This window comes from Coffea eugenioides, chromosome 4, assembly GCF_003713205.1.
Source record: "Coffea eugenioides isolate CCC68of chromosome 4, Ceug_1.0, whole genome shotgun sequence".
Classification (NCBI taxonomy): domain Eukaryota; kingdom Viridiplantae; phylum Streptophyta; class Magnoliopsida; order Gentianales; family Rubiaceae; genus Coffea; species Coffea eugenioides.
Genome location: NC_040038.1, coordinates 13,245,961 through 13,269,394, shown reverse-complemented (window position 1 = coordinate 13,269,394; position 23,434 = coordinate 13,245,961). Strand labels below are relative to the sequence as shown.

The window sequence follows — 23,434 nt, the reverse complement described above, 5'->3', positions numbered from 1 at the left end:
TAAAGTGTTAGAATTTCAACTCATGAATTTGCATCAACTTATACCATGATGAACTATACCTTAAATTGGTGATTGCTGGGATGCACATTGGAGTTTACGAGTATCTTGCTTGGTAATAACCACACCTCGTCATTTTTTTAAAAATTTTGTCGTAATAGAGACTCCAAATCTTACAAGGAAGAAATGGAAAAAAGAAGTGATTAAAAATCACACTAGAGATCCCATGGTCACTTGACCGATATCCCTATCACTTTGCATTCATCAATTAAAGCAATAGGCTTTTGCTTATTTATCTATTTTTATGTGGAGAATTAGTGCGATGGGAGTGATGTAATTTAAATTGCAGCATAGTGTCAAAATAAAAGAATAATTGATGGTAGACATAATTGGATTCTTAAAGACCATGCCTATAGTGAAGTCGTTGGAAAACTCACTAGGTGAATTTTCATATTGACTAAGAAACTTAATATCAAATAAATAGTTGATGTGCATCATGCATCTTAAATTAGATATCTAATTCAAGTTGGCCAATATTCTAAACATGTGTCTCTTTATTATACTATTTAGGGTTAATCACATTTTATTCCCTTAAAGAATACCCTATTTCTCAGTTTACCCCCTAACCTTTAATTTTGCTCACTTAACCCCCTTTAGGACAAAATTACCCTTGCATTATTTTGAATTTTCATTTACCTTGTTTTCCTTTCTTTTATTTCATTTTCTCTTTCCCACAAAAATCTTCACCTTAATGATTGAAATTAAAAAAGAGGAATTGCAGAGATCTATCTTCTCCTTAAATGATTAAAAAAAAATATTCAAATCACTTTCCTAAAATACATTTTTTTTAGCCTTTCAATTCTTTTAATTTTGGGTTTTCCTCTTTCCTTTCTAGTTTCTCATTTTATTCCCAAGAAAATATCTTAAAATGAAATTGTGACCTGATTAATAATCATCAATTGAAATTTGTGGCACGTGACATCATACAAAAAATCAAAATTAGTTTTTGATGACTTTTAAACCTTCACCCAGAAATATGCAATTACAAACTCAAAACAAAAATTTTCGTTGAAATGGAATTTCTATTGGGAAGGATGAAAGAGAGAAGAAAGAGAAAAAGAAATAAAAGAAAGGAAAACAATTTCATCTTATGATATTTTCTTGAGAATAAAATGAGAAACTAGAAAGGAAAGCGGAAAATCCAAAATTAAAAGAATTGAAAGGCTAAAAAAATTGTATTTTAGGAAAGTGATTTGAATATTTTTTTAATCATTTAAGGAGAAGATAGATCTCTGCAATTCCTCTTTTTGAATTTCAATCATTAAGGTGAAGATTTTTGTGGGAAAGAGGAAGAATTAAATAAAGAAGAAAGAGAAAAAGAAATAAAAGAAAGGAAAACAAGGTAAATGAAAAGTCAAAATAATGCAAGGGCAATTTTGTCCTAAAGGGGGTTAAGTGAGCAAAATTAAAGGTTAGGGGTAAACTGAGAAATGAGATATTCTTTAAGGGGATAAAATGTGATTAACCCTACTATTTATTATTTTCTCAAATCTTTACATAACTATGAAAGACCAAATTCTAACCATTAATGAAAAAAAATTTCATATTTGATACTGCTAGTTGATACCTTTCTTTCCTTTCCCTAAAGAATCATTATAGTTGTTACAAACCAAAAAACAATTGTGAGATCTCCAAATTATTTTTAAAAAATAGTTCAAGTCAAGTATTGACTTCATCAAGTGTTTCTCTTCGTACAGTTAACTTTAGAATTCAATGTTTTCTTTATATATGACATTCCTGTGAAAGTTAAATTACATAAAATATATGTATCATGTCCTCTAAGATATATTTTAACTTCACTATTACTTTCCTTTCAATTCGTGTAAGCAACATGAGGGAGATGCTACGATATATGCATTTACATGTTTTAGATAGTTTATCATGTCAAATTTAGCTAATTGTTATTCTACTGTGTTGTACCTAAACAATCACTAATGGTACAAATACAATGCATGCTATCAAAACTCTTCAAACCCATGAACAAGGTATACAAAATTTTTTTGCTGCTAAGTTAATACATGAAACAAATGAACTCTAGGTTTTTAGTTCACCATTCAAACAAAACAAGCACATCTTTTTCATTTCCCTATCTTAGACTACTTTGGAAGTTGATTTTATGATTAGGAAATGCACCTCGCCCGGGAGCCTTTCTTTTGGAAGGACGTGCTTGGAAACTAGAACCCACAGCTAGTGCCCATTGCATCCTACCGGCAATTCCCATTCATTCCTCGGTCTATGCCACTTCGCTAACATCTACTATAATTATATTAATCCAATGATAGATATAAGGTTGGATGGGTAGAGGTAGCCGACCCCCAAACTTTCCAAAAAATTACATTTAAAGTTTTAGTTTTAAACTAGAACTTTATCAATTTGCCCTCCCTCACCCCCCCCCCCCCCCCCAAAAAAAACATATTTATCATTAGTTAGGTTGTTAATATCCTTTAGTTTCTCCTTACAAAGAGTGTCCTAGAATAAAAAGAGCTATAGTTTCCTTAGATTAAAAAGTGTTAATTTCCTTTAATTTCTCCTTAAAAAGAATGTTCTAAAATAAAATAATTCTAGTTTCCTTAGATTAAAAAGTGTCTCACAATAAACAAACTCTAGTTTCCTTATAATGTAAGGTAACAAAATTTTAGTTTCTTTGTTAAGGTAGTTTCTTTATATCAATTAATGTTAGGAAAACTTTATACAAATAGGATACAAATGAAAATATTAGAGAAAATTCAACAACGGCAAAAATTCTATTTATACATCATCTATGTGAAATAAAAAACAAAAAAAGAGAACAACCATGCATTATTTATGAGTTAGAAGCCAACTTCTGAAGCCAACAAATTTCTTGATCAACCATGCATCAACATTTTGATTTTTCCCAATTTCCTTCAACTAATCTCAAACATCCACTTTTCCTTAAAGGTAAGTCTAATTTTTTCCCCTTTACAATTCCTTTAAATATATTTTGATTCATAATCATTAATTTTTTGTACATTTATATTTATTCTAAGTTTGTCATTTAGAAGTTTTTGATAATTAATTTATCAATTATTCTTACTTTTAATTTGTATCTTAAAAATTTAGTACTAATTTGCATAGCCTTAATATGATTTATAGAATTTAGTTAATTTTTGTATGATTTTGGCCGCCTGTGAGTTAATTTTATCTTTCATAGTCAAACTTATGAAATATTTCAAGTTATAAAACAACAAAATAAGGATACCTCCCAAATTTGATTTTCTTGCCCATTTATTGATCACATATATTGAGAGAGGAATAGTTCAACAAATTGATGTTGATTCAATATTAGATATATTTGATCAAGTGAAAGAGCAATGAGCACAATTTCATAAGCCTCGTACTGATATGAAATAGTGGAAAGTCTAATTTTATATTTTATTTTATATGGTGTCTTTTATTATTAAAAATATTTATTTGTTAATTATCATCTATTGAATTTTCATTGTAAATTTGTGTACTTTATTTGTTAAGATCTTTTATCATTTTCTGAATGTCTATTCACCTATTGTTTTAATCCCTTGCCATAAATGTTTTAGTGTTATGATATATCATAATATTCCTCAAGATTCTCCTAAGTCAAAATTTTGCGTCTGTCACTGGTTATATCTACCTCCTATTGAGGAATATTATGATAAGCAATAACACTTAAATATTTATAAAACCAAACTATCTATATAGTTTTGCTGCATCTTCATCTTACTTATAGCTTAGGATCAAAACAAAACTATGGCAATCTCTCTAATGTTAGAATCAACTCTAGTAAAATTAAAGTGAGGTCCTCCAAAATACAAAATCCAATAGTTATACTAAAAACATTTTTTAACAAATTACAATTTATCGGTTTCTTCATCCAAAAGTTTATTTTTGAAAATACGTACCATCATGTATATTAAAAACTTCATTTATAATGAATAGTAACCAAACAAACCAAACCAAACTCAGGGCATTTTCAAGCAATGCCTGAGGCCTCCAGTAATCTAGTAGAAATGAAAAATGATAACCACATTAGCATTCTTTATTAAAATATTAGAGAAATGAATTGCACAAATAAGTAAAATAATTTACAAAGTATTGTCTCCTCATTCCGAATCTAATCTGGTTATACGAGAAAAACTCATTCCAAATGGTTAATTTACTTTACTCTCAATAATATTACTATAATAAACTGCAAATATAAGGAGTGGTTTTAGTTTTGATGTTTCTCCATCACGAGGAATTAAGTGAGTATAGGATGAAAATTACAAGTTACTCTCTTTTGTCCACATTAGATTGAGTTATGATATAAACTCTTTTTCATATTACATTAAATCATAGTATGAACAATTACTTGAATTTCTTCTCCATTGTCTTTCCATTGTTTGTAAGTAGCTTACTTTTATTAGAAAAAGAAAAGATATTGTTTGTTAGTAACTAATATTTATTAAAAAAGAAAATGTGGTATATGAGTAGTTAACTTTTATAATATCCAATTAGGAGAGAAAATACAATTTCTTGAATTTCTTTCAGGTATTATCTCTCCGTTGTTTAGAAGTAGCTAATATGTAGTTAACTTTTATAACTTCCCATTTGGAATAGGAAAAAAAGATATTAGTAGCTAACTTTTATGGCTTCCTCATTAAAAAAAAAAAAATTCTTTTTGAATTTCTTCTATCCGCTCTCTCTTTCATTTATAAGAAGCTAACTTCTATGGCTTCTCTAGGTTGCAAGATAATTTCACAAACCTCCCCTACGGTTTATGACAAATGCAAGTAATTCCTTTCTTATTTCAAAAATTATGTTACTTCCCTTGGTAGTTTAAATGACTACCATACTCTTAAAATTATTCTATGCTTAAATACAAAAATACAAAAGAAAAAGTAAAAGAGAAGGCACTCACACTTTCTTGTTTTAAGTTTCTTTATTCCCTTTTCCATATTTAACTTGGTCAACCTAAAATCTCAAAATCCCTTAGTCAAGTCTGTACTCGTTTTTCATAAATAAAGTGTCATTGTAATACAACTGTACGATTAGGCTCCAAAACCACTACCTTTTTCTCATTCTCTCTCAACTTTTTCCTTCCAACAACACCAAATGTTGAGATTTTGGTTCCAAATTATGACAAATCAAAAGCAAGGTAGACTTTAAAAGTTGAAAATTTAATAGAAAAATGCCCCCTCCATCCTAGAAAATTTAGTTTCTATTTGTTAGTAAATATGATGATTTTTTAATATAATTGTTTGTTTGTTTATTCAATTACGAAAGGTAACCAATTGCTTGAAAATATTGTTTGTGCTGAATATGCTTGATATTGTAGAGAAGCCTATTGTAACTCTTCTTTAAAAACAAGATTATACGAAGTTTTTTCTCATGCCATTCTTAGTTTGTTTACATAGTTTATAGAGGTCATTTTAGAATATTTATAGGTTATATTTGGCATGCATCATCAAATTGGATTTTTGTGCTATTCAAAACCTGTAAAGAGGGGGTGTAATTGGAATATTTAAAATTAGAGGGTAGTTTCCTACAATTGTCATATATCTCAGGAGAGGTTTGTGAAACTATCCCCTTGGCCATTTATAAGTTGCTAAGATTTATAGTTTCTAATTTGAAAAAGGAAGAAGGCAATACGTACATAACCTGTTTGGCTTCTAATTAAGGGGGGAAAAAGGGATTTCAAATAAAAGGGAAAAAAAAAGTAAAACGAAAGGTCTTGCTTTTTTTGTAATGGCTACTGCACTCCATACTCTATAGCGTATCAATTCAAAAAAAGAAAGAGGATTCCGATTAGAAAAGGGGAAAAATGGAACAATAAGATGAAGATAAAAGGTTTCGCTCTTGTTTGCGTGGACAGGAGTAGTGTGAATTATCCAAAGGGGCATTCCGAGAATCGAACTCGGGACCTCTCGCACCCAAAGCGAGAATCATACCACTAGACTAAATGCCCAACTTGCACTCAGAGGTTCTCAAAATTTTATAAATAATTTTTAAAAGGTAATCAAATTTATACTCCCTCCGTCCCGAAAAGTTTGTCACTTTTCAGGAAGTGGAATATTTTTCAATAGTAGACAAGAATAAAAGATAGCTGTCTGTAATTCCTAAATTATCCCCGCCAAGCTGTCCAAATTTTGACTAAAGTGGTGCGGATGAAGTTATTCAAATGGTTTATGCAAACTAGTCAACACTTTGGGCCCACTACATTATTAAAGCTACACTAACTTTTTGCTTATTTTGCACTGCACGCGCTAGTAAACATTGGCTAGCATCAGCCACGCACTTCAAAGCGTGTCTTGTTCTTTTGATAATTTATGCTGGACCCACATATTTAAAGGTAGTGTCAGAAGGGTAAAATTAGAAGAAGGAGAAAAATTCATTTGCCATTTTAGGTATGTGACAAACATTTTGGGACAGACCAAAATGAAAAGCATGACAGTTTCAATGGGACGGAGGGAGTACATTATCTACTTAAAATATTCCTGACGGAAATCTGGAGTCCAAACTTGCAACTGCAGAAAAGAATTTACACTAACAATTAGTTTACTCTATATATGATCTGATAAAACATGCAACTTACAGGTCCAGAAAATCAAAACCCATCTTTGATGAATTATAGATTATCCAAAGTATTAGAAAAGTATCTTGGACCTCTCTAAACCCCTTTTTTTGTTTTTCGGAATTTCTGCTCTATTGCTAAAATAGGATTTCTCCTGCTAGCTGATTTCCTTGAGCTTTAAAAAGCACATTGAAATGCCTTAAGTAGAAGCAAACGATCAAACATCTCAAAAACACTTGAAATTGCACTAATCAAAATATGAATAGTGTCTCACTGCAGCAGAGCATTAGATGTAGGTTCGTACATTTAGATAAAAAAAAGGGCCTGTTTGGAATCTTGGTTTTTTACCAAGTTTTTTAGCTACTAATTTTTTAACAACTTTAGTTACAGGAATCCAAAAAAATTTATCAAATTTTTTAACCTACACACTTCAAAACTAATACACAAAAAATTTCCTCTTTTCTTCTTCTTTCTCCCCCACCCCATCCACCACAACTCATCGCCGGCTACCACTTCCGCTGCCGACCACCACCTCCGCCGCCGGCCACCACCGCCGGCCTTCCTTTTTTTTTTCCCCTTCCTTTCTCCCTCTCCCTTTCCCTTCCCCTCTCCCCCTCTTCTCCCCCTCCCCTCCCTGGCCACCCTCCCCCTTCCCCCAGCTGCGATCTGGTCACGCGACCGGATTGGGCAAAGAGGGAGAGGGAAGGGGAGGAGAGTAGGAAAGAGGAGGAGAGGGGGAGAGAAACAGCAAAAAAAAAAAATTTTGTGCACTCCCCACCGCTGGTTCTCTGGCTTCGGGAGGAAGATGGGGAGGGTGAAGGGGAGTAGAGAGGGAGAGGGGAGCAGAGAGGGAGAAGAGGGGAAGAGAAAAAGAAAAAAAAAAATTTTGAACAAGGCAGAGGTCCTTCTCTGCAAAAGGGTCCTTCTCTGTTGCTTATAAATCATCATCGGGAGGGGAGGAGGAGGTGGCGCAGAAGCGTCTCAAGGAAAAGGGTGGTGCAAGAGAAAGTGGCTGGCAATGGCGGCGCCGGTGATGGTAATGGGGGTGGGAAAATGGGTGGTGGAGCGGTGGTGGAGATTGGGAGAGGAGGAGATGGTTAGGAGTCTGTTGCTTGGTGACAATTACTGATGAAGAAAGGAGCGAAGGAGTTTCCTGAGGTGGAGAGGGGGTAATGGGAAGGTGGGTCTAGGCATTTTCAGTGTGTGCAGTCCGTGTACTACAGGGGAAGGAAGAAGAAGAAGAGAGGAAAGAAAAGAAAAAGGAAAGAAAGAAAAACAAAGAGAAAGAGAAAAAGAAAGAAAAAAAAGAATAGGAAAAAAAAGTTTTTCATCTTAAAAAATTTTTCCAAAAACTTCTACAGTGTAGAACAGTAAAATTTTAGACAAACTTCTAAAACACTCAGGTTCCAAACGGGGCATTCGATGTACTAACTAGTACCCAATCGGCACTCGCAAGAAAAGTCCTTTTAAAAGGATATTAAGATTGGCCGCATCAACTTTCTTACAAGAATGTTGCATGACTTATCATGTCAAGGGAGAAACAAGCATAGAATCTCCTGACTTGATTTAAGAAATGTTATCTATTTAATTATCACATCAAGTCCTTGTCATTTGATGAATACTTCTGCTCTACATTTCCAAGCTGTACAGGTTTTGAGGCACTAGTATGGATGCCCAAAACTCAGAACATTAATTCACTTCCTAAGGCACTTTTGGTTGCTCTATAGGTATTTCATCAACAAATCCCAATCCCCAGTTTGAAGATATGGAATCAAATCCAAGATGCTGCACTCAGAGGAGTTCTCTTTTCCACTGGTAAGATGCATCAGTGTAGCTTTCAACTAGCTGGTTCAAATCTGCAGACACAGTCGTATATGCTCCCTTTGATTAACTTTTCGGCCAACCGTTGATTCTTCACCATGGCAAGCTGCAACATGAAATTGAAGTCATTAGATGACAAGTTCAGTTTAGTAAACCCCAATCTGCCTCTGGTATTTGCCCAATGTCAATATAGGCACGTCGTTATTACTATCGTTACCTTTTAGGACAAAACTGACAAGCTAACGATTATTTCTTGAAACATGAAATCTATTCAGTATTTAAACAACCATATCAAAGATGTACTTGTTTTGTAGTTGTATATACATATAAGCAATGTACATGAGAGCAACAGATAAAAAGTTCAATGATTAAAGGGTAGAATCCATTCAATGTCGTGTGTGAAAACTATTTACATCACTTGGAGCCTGGGGAAGAGATGAGGACATAAAAGCAGAACCAAACGAGTAGTGGGAGAAAAATGAAGGGTGAAAGGTGAGAGATTTCTGGAGGAAGGAAAGACAATATATGAAATGAAAAAGGAAAAAAAATGAGAAAAAATCAAATTTGAAACTCTTTAACATTTTTGTCCAAGAAGGAGTTAAGTGACACAAAATGAAGTTAACAGAGGCATCATGATACCACTGGAGAGGGCATCAGATGTTGCATTAAGTATATAATTGAGAAAGCTGCTTTTTACCATTACTGTCCTTCAGATAGAAAGCATCCTCAATAGGTCAAGTAGAACAAGATCTCCATGAACTACTAGTTGAGTGCATGAATGCTATTGCTTAATTCAGAGGAGCACAATTATTTTGCAATCATCAATTCACTATTAGCAAGTCAAGTCTAAAATGAGCAATATTTTTTATGTGTCACAAGAATATTGTGGAATAGAACAATCCTACCTTAAGAGCATCACATCTGAACTTTGCATTGAAATTTGTATGTAACGATCGTCCCATGCCCTCCAAGATTACCTGCAGGAAAACAAGCTTAAAGAATTGATGAAAGCATTACATTTAACCTTTACTAAATACATGTTTCCAAAGAATTGCTCAGTTGCCCCAAGTTCAACAAAGAAATAGGCAGACAAATTAAGAAAGAGTCATAGAAAACAAAGGCAGAACTAGACCTGGGCTAGGGGTAGTCCTTAAGACTATTAAGTATTCTAGAGCTGATATGAAAATTCAAAAGTTTTGATTTTCCATTGGCTGAAATTGTTTAGGTCATGAACAACTTTCCAACCCATCAGCCCCCACACCCCACTCAATAAAATGGTGTACTATTTAAACAAACACACAAAGGTTCTAAATCGTACTTTCCTCTTTTGCCTGTTTCTTCCAAGATGATAACATGGTCGAATTAAAAAGAACACAAAGTTGGGGAAACATCATACCAAATCAGCCTCTTTGGCTGCAGCAGCCAACTCTGAGCTAACTTGTCTCAAGTCGATGCATGGGCTTCCACATCCATTCTCAACCACCATCAAAGGAACAGAAGATGAACTATCTATGGAACCATCTTGAATATTGATCATAGCATCCACAAGTAGGCCACCTGCTTCAGCAGCCCTCCGGAGAATGTCACAATGCTGTAAGAAAATTGTCAACCATCAGAAAATTTTCAGAAGAGAAAGGGTATGTAAAAGGAAGAAAATCCTAGAAAAAGCTTGATCAACAGATGGGAGAGGCAACATGAAGCAGAGAAAAATTGATAGATCAAAATGAACGTACTAGGAACAAATCAAGACATATTTAATCAGACCAACCACTACCCAATTATAGCTCAAAGCGAAATGCCTTAAACTAAAAGTTCATTCGAGAGAAAGAGAGAGGGTTCTAGAAATGAGTGTGCAAATAGAGAATATATTGATTCTAGAATCCAATAATTATCTACAATACCTTTTTTCTTTCTGACACCTATTCTGCAGTTAAAAAAGTCCACCACCACTTTGGAATACAAAGAAAGAGAATACATCATTCAACAAGAAATTTAGGTCCAGAAGTCCAACAAGTAAAGAATAGTTCCATTTTCCGTAATAGGTCTCCATACGGAAATTTCAGTTAGTCAGTAGTCCGAAATAAGTGGAAGCACTTGTTTTTGTAGCAGCAAGAGGTAAATGAGTTGCTGAATAAATTCAGAAACCTTTTGAAGCGAGAGAATACTTCCTGATAAACAATTAGAGGTTCTTAAGCACAATACATACCTTAGCAGCCTCGGCAACAATATCTGGTAATTCCATTGCAGTAACATCATTCAATGCTGGAAGGGAATTTGCTACCAGCACAACCTGCAAAAATGTTCTCATTAACTAATCCATAACATAAAAATGAAAACAGGCGATTTTCTCAACATGGTAAAGAAAAGCAATTTCCAAGCCACAACTACCATGCAAACGACCAGGATAAGGCTTCTTGAAATCTACAGGTAAACTAACATATTTGAAAAATACCTCCAACACCTAAAAAAAACTTACTTCAGTTCCACGACGGAGAAGCTCCCTTGCTAGGGGAAGCATTCCAAGAATGATATCAGCACCTGAATTGTCTACAAAGAGCAAAGCTCTTTTATGTTGGTAAGGCTTTTTGTCTCCAAAGCCTAGCATTCTCTCTTTGAAAGCATCAAAATTGTCAACCTGGAAAGCCAGTGAGTTGAAATCTCATAATACAGCAAATTTCCTTTCTAAAATAGATTATTGAATGTCTTCAATATCTATTTTGAGTAGTTTCTGTAAGAAAGTTTTCATAATACTTGCCCGCCAAGGTCTTTGCATCTTGTTGCGGCTCATTCTGTATATTTCGATGATAGTTCCTTTGTGATAAAGATCAACACAAGCACGAGAGCCCCAGTCAAAGATGTTTGCAGCTAGGACACCTTCAACAAGTTTAAGCAGTCTTGTTTCCTGCAAGAAAAAAGAAAATGAGGAAATTGGAGAAAAGATTAGAGGGATGTTTCAAGATAGTAAATTTTTGACAGCTTTATCCAAAAATTTGGCGCTAGTCAACAGAAACTAATGTAACTAATGTGCAAATGGTACATAAAATTACAGTCCTCATTGTTCAGCTACACCTTTGGATGCACTAAGCAAAAGCAAGTCTCATAATAGATGTCAAATAGATTTTGAATCATTATGATTTGCCAAACTTAAAAAATAGGTTAAAGGCATGGGCGGATCTAGTGTTGGTGGCAAAAGATATGGATGTTACGATTATGTTCTCTTTCCCATAACAGAAAATGAACAATTCTGGTGATATCCTTCCAAAGTTAAATTTCACCACCCCTAATGTACATATAAAGCTTCCATCTAGTGCATAATGCATAATCTTGTATATCACCAGCAAAAATATTCTAAAACCTTGGCTGTGCCATTGGTTTGAAAAACAAACTTATCTAACAGCTGAACCATTTGAAATGGTAGAAACTTAAATACTCAAATCAAAATATAGTTTTAAAGGACAATATGAGCTATTAATTTCTTATCCCTCCAAAGATCCTTATTTTCTTTTCCGTCATTGTCTTGAAATACACAATTCCAGAAACAGGAAAAGAAATTTGTAGTATAGTTATTCAAACCCCAAAACACTGAGTAGCGAAAACAGCAATTTCATTAAATAAAAGATACCTCATCCATACTATCAATCTCCATAAGCAGATCAGGTAAAACAGCAAGTGACGCTTCATTCTCCCTGCAAGTACAAAAATGGGAGTTGACAGGAGAGATTGCACAGGCAAAATAACCAAGCTTGTAGGACAGCTAATGAGGCAGGACTTAAGCACCGAGTGTAGCCGAATAAATGAATTAAAGAGTAACAGCTAAATTCCTTAAGTTTTATTAGAAGGATTATGTAGAAGGTATGAAGATTGTGTACTGGTAAAGTGACACAATGAGCGTGGCTCAAGTTCAAATCAATATATTTCAGCAAAAGCCCACCTCTGTTTTATGCTCCTGTAGGCATCAAAAAAATGAAATTCTCTCAAGCACTCTTCCCTTAATTCTAAAAGGTTTGCAAGCCCCAATTTTCCATAAGCAGCAGGCTCCTCCATCAACCTAAAAAAAACAATCCAAATGATGATGGTTACAACAGTCCAGTACTAGAAAAAGTTGCATGCCCGACATGTAGACACTGTAAAATAAGTAGCACAATACGGATGCCAAAATAAAATGCAAAAGTAAAAAACATTACGTTCCTGAAATATAAAATTTGACATATAGGCGCTGTGGAAAGGAATACTGGATAAGGTGGAGCTTGAGAAAGGTAGGAATGTGAAGTTCATAAGAGTAGTAAGGACATCCTGGGGATAACAAAAAGGGGCATTACACCAAAAGGGGACTCTTCTACTTCGTCAATAATTTGGTAGTTAAAGTTTTGGGAGGTCAAAACTATGGAAACTAAATAAAGACTTTGCAACAGCTTGACTTCATCCCAATTTTTTTTTTAACTACATTCCTTACGGCAGAATTCTCCATAGCCACCTTAATTAAACCATAGAATAGAAATCAGTTTGCATGAGTATACACAGAGAAAAATGGTTAGTACAACAAGCACCAGTTCTTGAAGAACATAAAGAGCCAAAAAGTAACATATAAAGAAAACAGACAGAAACTTGTAGATGAGGGATTAAATAAATAAGATCTGTCTACTACTGTATATGCACATGTCGATACTGAACCAAAAACACTACTAACATCGTGCATGAGAGAGAGAGAGAGAGAGAGAGAGAGAGAGAGAGAGAGAGAGAGAGAGAGAGAGAGAGAGAGAGAGAGAGATGGTGTTAAGGATGCAGGGAGTCTTTAGTATCAACACGAGTGTAAGCAGTTTAGTAACTAGCAGTAGTATTCAGACGACCAACGTGCTGGATGGGCTCATTCCACTCTTGAACCAAAGAACATGCGACCAACTGAAAGTTCTTCTACCAATGCAATTATAGTAGAACAAAAACAAGTTGCCAATATTGTTACCCAAACCTCTCATCTAGGATCTAATTTACAAGAGAATGAAGCAATGAACATTCAAAGTACATGGAAATATGAAAGTACCTTGCTAAATGAGCAGAAAATGCGCGAGCAAATGCATCACCCCTTCTTTTAGCATCATCTGTACCACCTTCACTTGCCACTGCCTGTGAATTCCACATCAAGATTACAGGTTGATTTTGCTAACAAGGGCTTCAGTTGTTGGTAATTACAAACAAAGTATGACAATACTAGGCAAAAAAAGAAACAAATTTCAATCTCATGCAACCAACTCTTTAATTTTCCTTTTAAGAAATTCCAACTGAAAGTAAGGCATACACAAAACCTAAAGAGGTATGGGGAGAGAGAGAGACAGAAAAAGAACTGAAACTCAAAAATTGATCTTTCTGAGTCCATCTCTTATGGCCAAGATTACTTCCCGTTCTCATTTCTTTTTGAGCCCAAAAGCTCCCCAAGAATGTCATTGGCAGATTATACTATGTAATTTGCATCAATTACTCCTTACCAGGGCAAACAAAATTAGGCACCATTGACAGGGGCACCAAAGAATTGTTGCTTATGGGAATGATACCACTGACCAATAAATATATTTATAGCTTCTAATAGGACAGAAAGTTCTGAAAACTGAAGAGACATATTATTGTGTCCTTCAAATGTTTAAATTCCAGAGAGAATTACTTGCTCTCCCGTGGCCTACTAAATCAACAAGTGCCCAGGCTAATATATGTTCCATTCACTTTCTTATATACCAATAGTAAAAGTAAAAAGAAAACTTGCTGTTGGCCTGTTAAGGTTGAATATCAAACAATTATATTAAATACTAATTCAACATGTTTAAAGATGAATCTGTTCTCAGATGAGTATTCATTTTCTTTTCATTTATCACAAGAAGCAGCTTTAATATGGGGGAAGGAAGACAATAGAACAAAAATGTAGGTTGTTCACCTTGTCAACAAGGTCTGGCAAATGCCCTGACAGCACAGTGAACCAGTACCTACAGGAAAACACATAATTGAATAGTGAAGACTCCAAAATCCTAGAAAGACTTATAGAGCATAGCCTTTTCAATTAAGCATGCTGATGGTGTGAGCTCACTCTAGTTCACCAGGGTCTGAGAGATCTATTGTGTTTGGCTCATACCTGCAAATATGCACAACATTAGCTATTAAAGATACTACTACAGTAACTAACCTTTACAAATAAGTCACACATGCTTATACTAGTTCAATCGATTCCTAAGAAACAATGAGTTGAGAAGGTTGGGCAGAGGGGCGAAGGAAATGAAAATTATGGAAACATCATGTGCACACTGTTACCGAGACGGCTGTGGACAACACATTGCAAAACTACCAGTAGGTAACAGTTGGTATTTTCCTAAACCTTAGCCAATAAATAAACCATGACATGAAAATAGAGAGTTGAGTCCAAACTAGTTCCAAGAAAAAGATATCTCCTCTCAAGGAAAGAAGTCAGTTGAAATTAACCACCAAATTACAAAATTAATAAGCAAGTAAAAGAAAAAGAAACCAACAATGTGAGATAATACGACACGATTTTAGAACCTGGAGGTCCTATTTCACTTCCTGAGAAACTGAGTAGCCCATAACAGAGTCTAGAACTAAACTCGAATAAAATTTGCAGCAAAAGCAACAAATTTTGAAAAATCTGCTTACATTTTCGGGTCTGCCAAAAGTGGAAATACCTCCAAAGTTGGCACCAGGTGGAGAACGCCAACATTTAATTTACTTGCATCTGGTCGCAAGATACCCCCTCGGGATGATGGAACTTCAAAGCCTCCAAGGCCGGTAGTTCCAGGGGGAGCCATTGGAACAGGAGCTGTAATTTCAGTTCCCTTCAGAATGAACTTTTCCATCCAAGAGATCTACAAAAAAATTCACATATTTTCTTTAACATAGCCCACAAAACCAACACAGGCACAGTAGATACAGTACACCATAAACATTAATTTCAAGTCCCATGTTTTCATTTGCTCAAGAAAAAATAAGAAATAATATTGCTGCAGAAACACGGTACTACAAGAAGAGAATAAAACAAAATCCCATATGCATGCTTGCTACCAAAACCATCAAGGTTTCTGAACAAGGAAAAATTTGTGGTCTCTAATCTGGAATCTGGAAGGAGTGACAGTAATAACATGGAAACTCAAGAAACAGACACCTTGAAGTCTACAGTATTGCCTTAAGAACTAATTCACAAAAGTAATTTTCATAGTTGGCATTAACTCCAGGTTACTAACCAAAGTGAAACATCAAGAAACACTAGACATCCTGTTACACTAAGTGAAGAGAGATCAATTACAAAGAACATGGCAGACTATGACGCAGTTAAATGGACATTTTAGACCTTGTCTGCTTATTAAAAATTTGGATTCCAGCATCTTTCCCATGACACATGGTCCCAGCTAGCTCCACAGGGGATATATTCTATGCCATGATCATTCAAAAGATTATCAGAAAAGATGGCAGGAGAATAATTATGAGAATATCACAAAAGAGAAAGGAAAAAGTAGGATGACAAACACAGCAGGTAGGCCATTTCTGATCAGAAGATCACTTTTCATGCAACTTGTATGTGCAAGTCTAGTAACACCAACACATGGAAACTGAAGTATCTCATTTGAAACCCATTTATGAAAATAGAACCAGACATAAATTCTCTGGAATATAGATCATATCAAACTAATACAAGAAGGAAATTGAAACATTTGTTATATTTGCAGAAAACAAAAGCCAGGAAACCAATCAAACATGGTATATTACATGATTCAACGCCAAACTCACTCTTGAATATGAGCTGAAACCAAAGTACATAGGATCAGTAGGTAGCTATATATTCAACCTAGGCATCAACCAAACACTTGCCTTCTCATTCAAATCTCCCAGGGGTGGCCCATGAACATTGCCTCCAATATATGGTGCACCCATCGGGAACCTTTCTACCAGCTGATGAACCATCAGGTCGTCTAAACCATGCTTTTCATAGCTCATAAATGCACCTAAAGCTCCAAGAAACCCTTCATGTCGCAAAAACATAGCTTGTGATGTTCCCTTCGACCTAATAACCAAACCAGGAGGGAATGAAATAATGTATTAAAAAATAACATGAACAAGAATCAAACATTGAAAAGAAGAACAAACTGAATAAACGTGAACTGCATGGTTTACAGTAAACAAAATATTAGTACTTGTTATCATATTCTTTAGACAGTTTACATATATCCTCAGTTACCAGAATTGCACAGCAAATGAGATCGTGTCCATAGTATAAGCATGGCCCCTTATGAAAAATCCACCAAAAAAAATCCTTTTAAGTCCAAAGCGCAATGCATTCAGATATGATATCTACAGAAAAGAAACTGTGGGTCAGATGGACATCCAGAATTATACTCGTAAAGACCAAGAATATGATGGCAGAGCTTAAGAGAGACATGTCACAATAAGCAAGAACTTCACAAGAGAAAGAAAATAAGCAGGTAAGTAGCAAATTATAAGTGAATAAGTATTTGGCGAGATAAGCCAACTGCTATAAGTGTTCAAAACCAAGATCATTTTCCATCAGACTTTTACATATAATAAATGGAGAAGACATATTAGCAATTAAAGTACGTAAAGAATTAATTACAGAGTCAGAAGACTCACTATGATATTACAATTTTCTAGAGTTGCTAATAGGTTGTTGCTTCTGAACTTAATATCTTTTACAATTAAAGGCAGAATCCTACACACAAACTACAACCACAATAAAGCAGTGAGGATATAATGATGTTTCAACGGCAAGAGTAGGTAAAACATCAGTCATCAAACACTGCAGGAGTGTCATAGACTTGTCAAAGCAGCATAGTACATGATGATACATATAAAGGTAAACAAAGCACTAATACAGGGTTGTCTACTCCTAAAGTTCAATTGTTTCACTCTGTCAATCAAAGTCCACAATTTTTCATTTGCTGCCTCTCAAGCTCTTTCTTTCCTTTTGGGCATCCATCTAACCTCACAACCTGAGGCTCTGTATATCTTGAAGCTTCGACCACTGAACTTGTTCTATGTAATTAGTGTACAAAAACTACTCCGCATATCAATTTTGCAGCAAGATAATAGTTTTGTGACGTGGAAAGAGTTGATTCATCAATCTTTAAGTTGCGAGAAATTATTTCCTTCTTCAACATTATTCCTGAAAGTGCAAACAACATTGCACATTTCTCTGTCCTCATTTACAAACTCTCTAGTTGAGAAACAAGATTGTTAGTAAAGATGAAGTAACAATTCCTATTTGATGAACGAAGACAAGTAAAAATTAAGTTCCCTGAAACTAGTTTACACAGTACAGCATGCTATTAGTTTCTGCTCCCACTCAAAATCCAATAAAATAGAAACATTTTAGAAAACTACCTTTGCAAAGTATTCTTAACGGGAAGGTATACTATTGAAGTATAATTTAACCTGCAGCCTTGGAACTGACCTGGCCAATGTTATATGAAATCATTCGGAGGAGGGACAAAGAAATATCTTCAGATCTGTAGTCTTCAAGATCCTTATTATCAGAAATTGCCTTCCCGAAACTAGAAGCAATTGTTGATGCTGAAAGACCAATCTTCAAAATAAGACATAAGAGACCAGTCAACTTAACATAAAAGAAATTTTAAAAGAGATCATATTCAAGAAAGCTGTTACTATATATCTGCATTGACATATTTCTCAAAAGGCAATGTTATTTGCTGGCATTCCGAACATTGTATTTCATTCCTTGAGTTCCCAAAATTACCCTTTGCCATCAGCCGCTCATCATGTTTCATCTGCCGCTTGCTCATGTCCCAAATTCATGGACGTTGCTTTGCCAAATTACACTCATCTTTCCTCATGGATGGCAACTCAACATAGCCTTCTATCCCTAATAATCTCTTTTTCATTGTAATCTCTCAGTGTTGCTTAAAGCCTAAACCAGCCCCAGGATTTTTATTTAGCCTCAATGCATTCAAATATCGCCAACTATAGCCACCAATTACAGTGTAAATTACTACCCCCTCCAAACGAAGATCGCCAAACTTCACAAAATCTAACTCAGTACATAGTACATATTCTAATCTTTACTTAACTGCAAATTCTAAAGAAAAGAAAGAAACACTAAATTAACTCCAAATACTTTCACAAGAAAAAAATTATAACAAAAAAACTCAATAATCAAGAACAATTGAATTTTTTTTTTTTAAGTTTATCCTTCAATATAGTGGATTACCCATACTCAGATGCTCCTTAATATTGCAAGTTTCAGGAATATGGTTCAATTTTGATCTAAAGCACTACATATTGAATATTAAAAGAGAGCCACCACCATCACCAAACTTCAATGACTGGCCACAATTGCAATACTTAATTTAGTACCCAAGAAGGATAGTTTCATGCATTCAATCAAAACTAAGTACCCAAGGAACACCAGAAGCTTTTTTTGGAGTGTGAATGTCATTAACCATCCAAAGATACGCTCAATTTATTCTTTAGACAGCCAAAAACCCATGCATGGAATCGTAATGTGCGGAGTTAAACATGGTTTTGAAACAAACTGTACCTTTGAATAATCCATTCCACCATAAATGTCCCCAACAAGCATGTCAATGGTTCTATTATCACCTCTTTGACTCAGCTCAAGCAGTTCATCAAAGCTGGAGATTAGTTAAGACTAATAATTAGAAAATAAGTATAAGTTAAGCTGGGTACCGAATCAATATATATTGGAGACAATCATCACCTATTGCATTTTGTTAACAGTTTTCCCAATCCCCAGTAGGTACCACCACCAACATTCGTTCCACTAACCCGCTGAAACTTTCCATCACCGTCAACCTGAAATCAATATTATAAGTTTAATACTTGTTCGACCCTAAATTCAACCTCAAAATCAAGTGAAGAAGAGTAGGAATAATACCTTTATTATACTGACACCAGATCCAACATTGACAAGAAGATAAGGAAACAGATCATTTTGGTCTATCTGCACAAATGCTTTGTGACCCTCCATATGAGTGAAAGCTTCATGACGAATTGCCTATCAAGACCGAGTCCAGTTACATGGTATGATCATTGAAATCAACAAACAGAGGGCAGAATAAGTTATTTCATTCTCTTTTCAAGACTATTGCCATTTTAGCTCACCAAATTGTTAAGAGACTAAATCCATACAGCCTGGTTGAGTCTCACGTAAAACTGGAAAACTATTTTGTTTAGACTTTATTTGTTACGCTATCACATGCAAAAGGAGCACATCAATCATAATGCTTTGAGTTTATATCCTCAGAAGATACCTAGGCCGAAGACACAAACAGAATTAAGAGATAAGGAGCAGATAGCATGCCTTTGGCAATAACGTGATTACATCCTAACAATTAGTAATCAAGCTCCACGAAGTGCAGATAATTGCAGAACATAAAATTGGTGGCTATGAATGGTGGATCCTCATCCAGAAAATATTGCATGTGAAAAGCTTCGTACTCTTTTTTCGAGTATCTACAGATAGAAGTACAAACAGCATATTTACCCTCTCCACATTCTTAAAAAAAGAGCATTAGTAATCTTTTAGCTCTACAAAAAGGAGGGACAAAAAAAATGCACAAGTATACACCCAGAATTTTTAAAATTTACTAATATTGTCAGAAGCAATTAAGCTAAAAACAGTAAAGATGACAATGGTCCATGACCAAAATGTGCACTTGCAATTTACTGCAGAGTTGGGTTCCTGTCTCATGCTATGAGAAACTAGTCTAAAAATAGTTAAGCTGGCACTAATTACTAGCCAAAAGAAATGCTCTGCATGCATATTATTACAACAATTAACTATCTGTATGTGCATTATTCAGGGATAAACATCTCAAGGGCTCAATGAAAGCTTGCTGAGTTCTGATCGCACCTTAAGCAAAAAATTTGCACCAGCCACCAGACAATTCATTTCGTCTTCTTTCTCTATGCTGACTCCAAGCCTTTCCTTAAAGAGATCAGCATACTTGTATGCCCCACCACCTGTAGCCTTCTCACCAATCCAACTAGTTAGTTGATATAGCACATTCTAGTACATGCTAACCATAACATTAATGACCTGGTCAAACTTTAGGATGTAATTTAATCAGGTAAACAAGTTTTGAACTTAACAATTTCATTGAGTTTTGAACTAAATGATTTGATTGATAGCTAAACAACAAAATACCAATCTCTGCAAAATAGACCAGAAGGAAAAGCAAAATCACTTGCGTGTATGTGCTATTGTATTCTCTAGATGGCATAATTGGTGGAACTAATATTTTGACACTGCATTATATACTTGATTTAAGGTGATATCTACACTGTTTCATCATTTCAAGTTCACTTGCTATGTTTCAGTATGCTAGTTGCATACGTTTGCAGCTGGAGTAAAGTGAACATGTTTCAATATGTCAGTTGTATATATTCGCAGATGGAGTAAAATGAACATGAATTCACCTTAATTACTGCATTCTCATTTGAGACTCCCGAATGCCAAAGGTGAGCATCCATACCTATCCATTTCGAAAACAGGGTGAGAAGAGATGTGCAAAAAAAAATAACCAAGATCCTTAGTTATAAGGGGATGAAAAACTGAAGCGTACACGTCCAAATACCGATATGAATTGACGCCATCGTTGCAAATAAGAAATTTGCAAATTGAACATGGGAAAAATGTACCTCCGCAATGAAGTTGCTTGGATGAGATAAAGTCCAAGCATTGGTTAATCTTGTTTGTCTCAAACTTCACAAAATGGAGTCGCCCCCCAAGGACAGGGTAACTTCTTCTGTTACCATTAGAGATTCCTAATCTCTCCTTGATCGTCTTCTTTATCCTGTCATTGACTGGACGATCCTCATGTCTTGAAAAATAAACCAACTTGATTAGAGATCCTGCAGCAAAACAATTCAAATTAACAAACTTCAACATAGAGAGCAAATACAACAATGACCACATTTAACATTTCTTGCAAACTAAATGGGCTTAAACAACACAGCATGTCATGACTAACAGAAGAAGACAACAGTGATAAGAGTATCAATCAAAAAGAGTTCTACAAGAGTAAACATTTCAATGGCATTGCAGAGACAACTGTTTTAAACAATTCTATCACATAGTTTTTCAACAGTAACATCAAACTTGGTAGAAGTAGTCAGTCATAAAGGTTTAACCGCATTCATCATCTGGTGCAGACTCAGAGTGCAGAATGAAATCAAACAGGATAATTTAAACAGAGGCAGAGACAACCAGCAATAGAAATCCTATCTCCACCACCCCATGAAATTCACAAAAATAAAACTTTACAATTAATCAACAATTAACCAATTAAACCACATTAGTGACACAATAAAGACCAAAAACGCCATTTTGAAGGAAACAAAAGGAGAATCAGAAAAAACAAAGAAACAGGTACTAAAACAGCTAAACTTCACCAACAAAAACCCTTTACAGAATACAGAAAAAGCAATGCCAAAATAGACAAAAAGAAATAATAAAAGGTGCTATTCTTGGTCCAAACAAACAATAAAGCTCAAAAATGGACCTCCAATATCCAGAGCCAAATGGGATATATCATCAGACTGATTAGGCAAAAGAATTGTTGGGTCCCTCTCCTCAAAATTCCCCTGAATTGCAGCACCACTGACATCCAACTGTGGCCTAGAAGAAGATCTGTGAATTGGGTTTCCCCCTATCGGAGCCATATCTTGCTCCCCTCCTCCTTCTCTTTGTTCTCGTGCTTCTCTCTCTACAAAATCCTTGTCAGACTTATTGTTGTTTTTGGTATTGTTAAAACTAGTATTACTATCATTTAGGCAGTCATTTTTTGCAATTGTTTGTTGGATTTCTGTTAGATTAGCCATTACTCTTTCCCAGTTTCTTCTCTAACTGCTTCCTACCTCCCCCAAAGCTGCTATCCACCTATAACTTCTTTAGTCAAAGGGCCTTTTTTCGGTGGGGACCTTGCTATGGATTCAGACAAAATAAATGGTAATATTTAAAAATTGTTTCGATGGGTTGGTAGGATGAACTAGCAAGTCCCACTGTTCAGTACTTGTAATCTTTGAAGCTACCAAAATCGACCACCAAAACCAATCTAAATTTAGCCTTTTTCACCTTAAGACTGGATGAGGAAGAAAAGGGTTGACGTACTTCTATCTGGAATGGGATAAAGATCAGATTTTTTTGGTAGTAAGTAATGACTTCAAGAAAATGGTGGTTTTCAGTGGTTGAAATGGATTAGAGGGAAAAAGAGAGAAGGCTCTTGTTTCCTCTTTAAACCTCTATGGTGAATATTGAAGAGTAAAGGATTTTTATCATTTATGGAAAAAGAAGGCAAATACAGCTGTATTTTAATTTTGGAAAATTTTGAAAAAAAAAATGGGAATGGGAAGATTTATTATTTATAAGGAGAATGGGTTTTGGTTAGAATAAAATAATTGATGAATTCATTGTTAAATGACTAAATTATCCACATAGCAGTGTGCATTTTTATTTATTCAATACCAATGTGTATTTTAATGAACAAAAATTGTAAACTTTAATCAACGTACATCAAAATGTGTACATATCAATTGACAGCTATGCACATATGCGAAGGAGACTGTGCACATATATATATATGACTATGTGTACACACATGAATCTAGTGTTTATAAAAATGCACCTTAATAAGAAATTAATATATACAAAAACATACAAGTATATGCTTAAATGTGCATATGAGTACATGCAAGTATTTGTATATGCACATACTTAGACAAAAATATTTTAGTCAATCAACAAGAAATTTATTATTATATTTCATGAATAGTGTATCACGATCCATTTTTAAATTTTACAAAAGTTACACTCCTCTAATACAAAAACATTCTTTCCATTCCTATTTTTCAAAATTTCCCTTTATTTTTTTGTCCTATGAACATCATCGTTGTTTTGATATTTTTAATTTTAATGTGCATTCTCTTATTTTTCTCAAGCATTTTAATTTGCATTGAGTGGTAGAAAAA

General features: G+C 34.7%; 1 protein-coding gene and 1 non-coding gene across 2 annotated transcripts; both read right to left on the bottom strand.

Annotated features, from left to right (window-relative positions):
• Positions 1–5,926: 5,926 nt before the first annotated feature.
• TRNAP-UGG lies at positions 5,927–5,998 on the bottom strand. The gene has a single exon. It is a non-coding gene; the product is annotated as a tRNA-Pro (tRNA).
• A 2,055-nt stretch (positions 5,999–8,053) lies between these two features.
• LOC113767733 (pantothenate kinase 2) lies at positions 8,054–22,628 on the bottom strand. Its single transcript, XM_027311914.1, has 22 exons — positions 21,970–22,628; positions 21,107–21,319; positions 20,885–20,940; positions 20,319–20,435; positions 19,341–19,460; positions 19,164–19,258; positions 18,984–19,077; positions 17,880–18,011; positions 16,650–16,762; positions 16,283–16,475; positions 15,074–15,282; positions 14,496–14,540; positions 14,346–14,394; positions 13,464–13,546; positions 12,357–12,473; positions 12,048–12,111; positions 11,181–11,327; positions 10,902–11,060; positions 10,632–10,715; positions 9,822–10,016; positions 9,331–9,402; positions 8,054–8,531 (listed from the first exon to the last, which is right to left on the bottom strand). The coding sequence occupies exons 1-22, from the start codon at positions 22,286–22,288 to the stop codon at positions 8,442–8,444; spliced, it is 2,766 nt and encodes a 921-aa protein (XP_027167715.1). The 5' UTR covers positions 22,289–22,628; the 3' UTR covers positions 8,054–8,441.
• Positions 22,629–23,434: the final 806 nt, after the last annotated feature.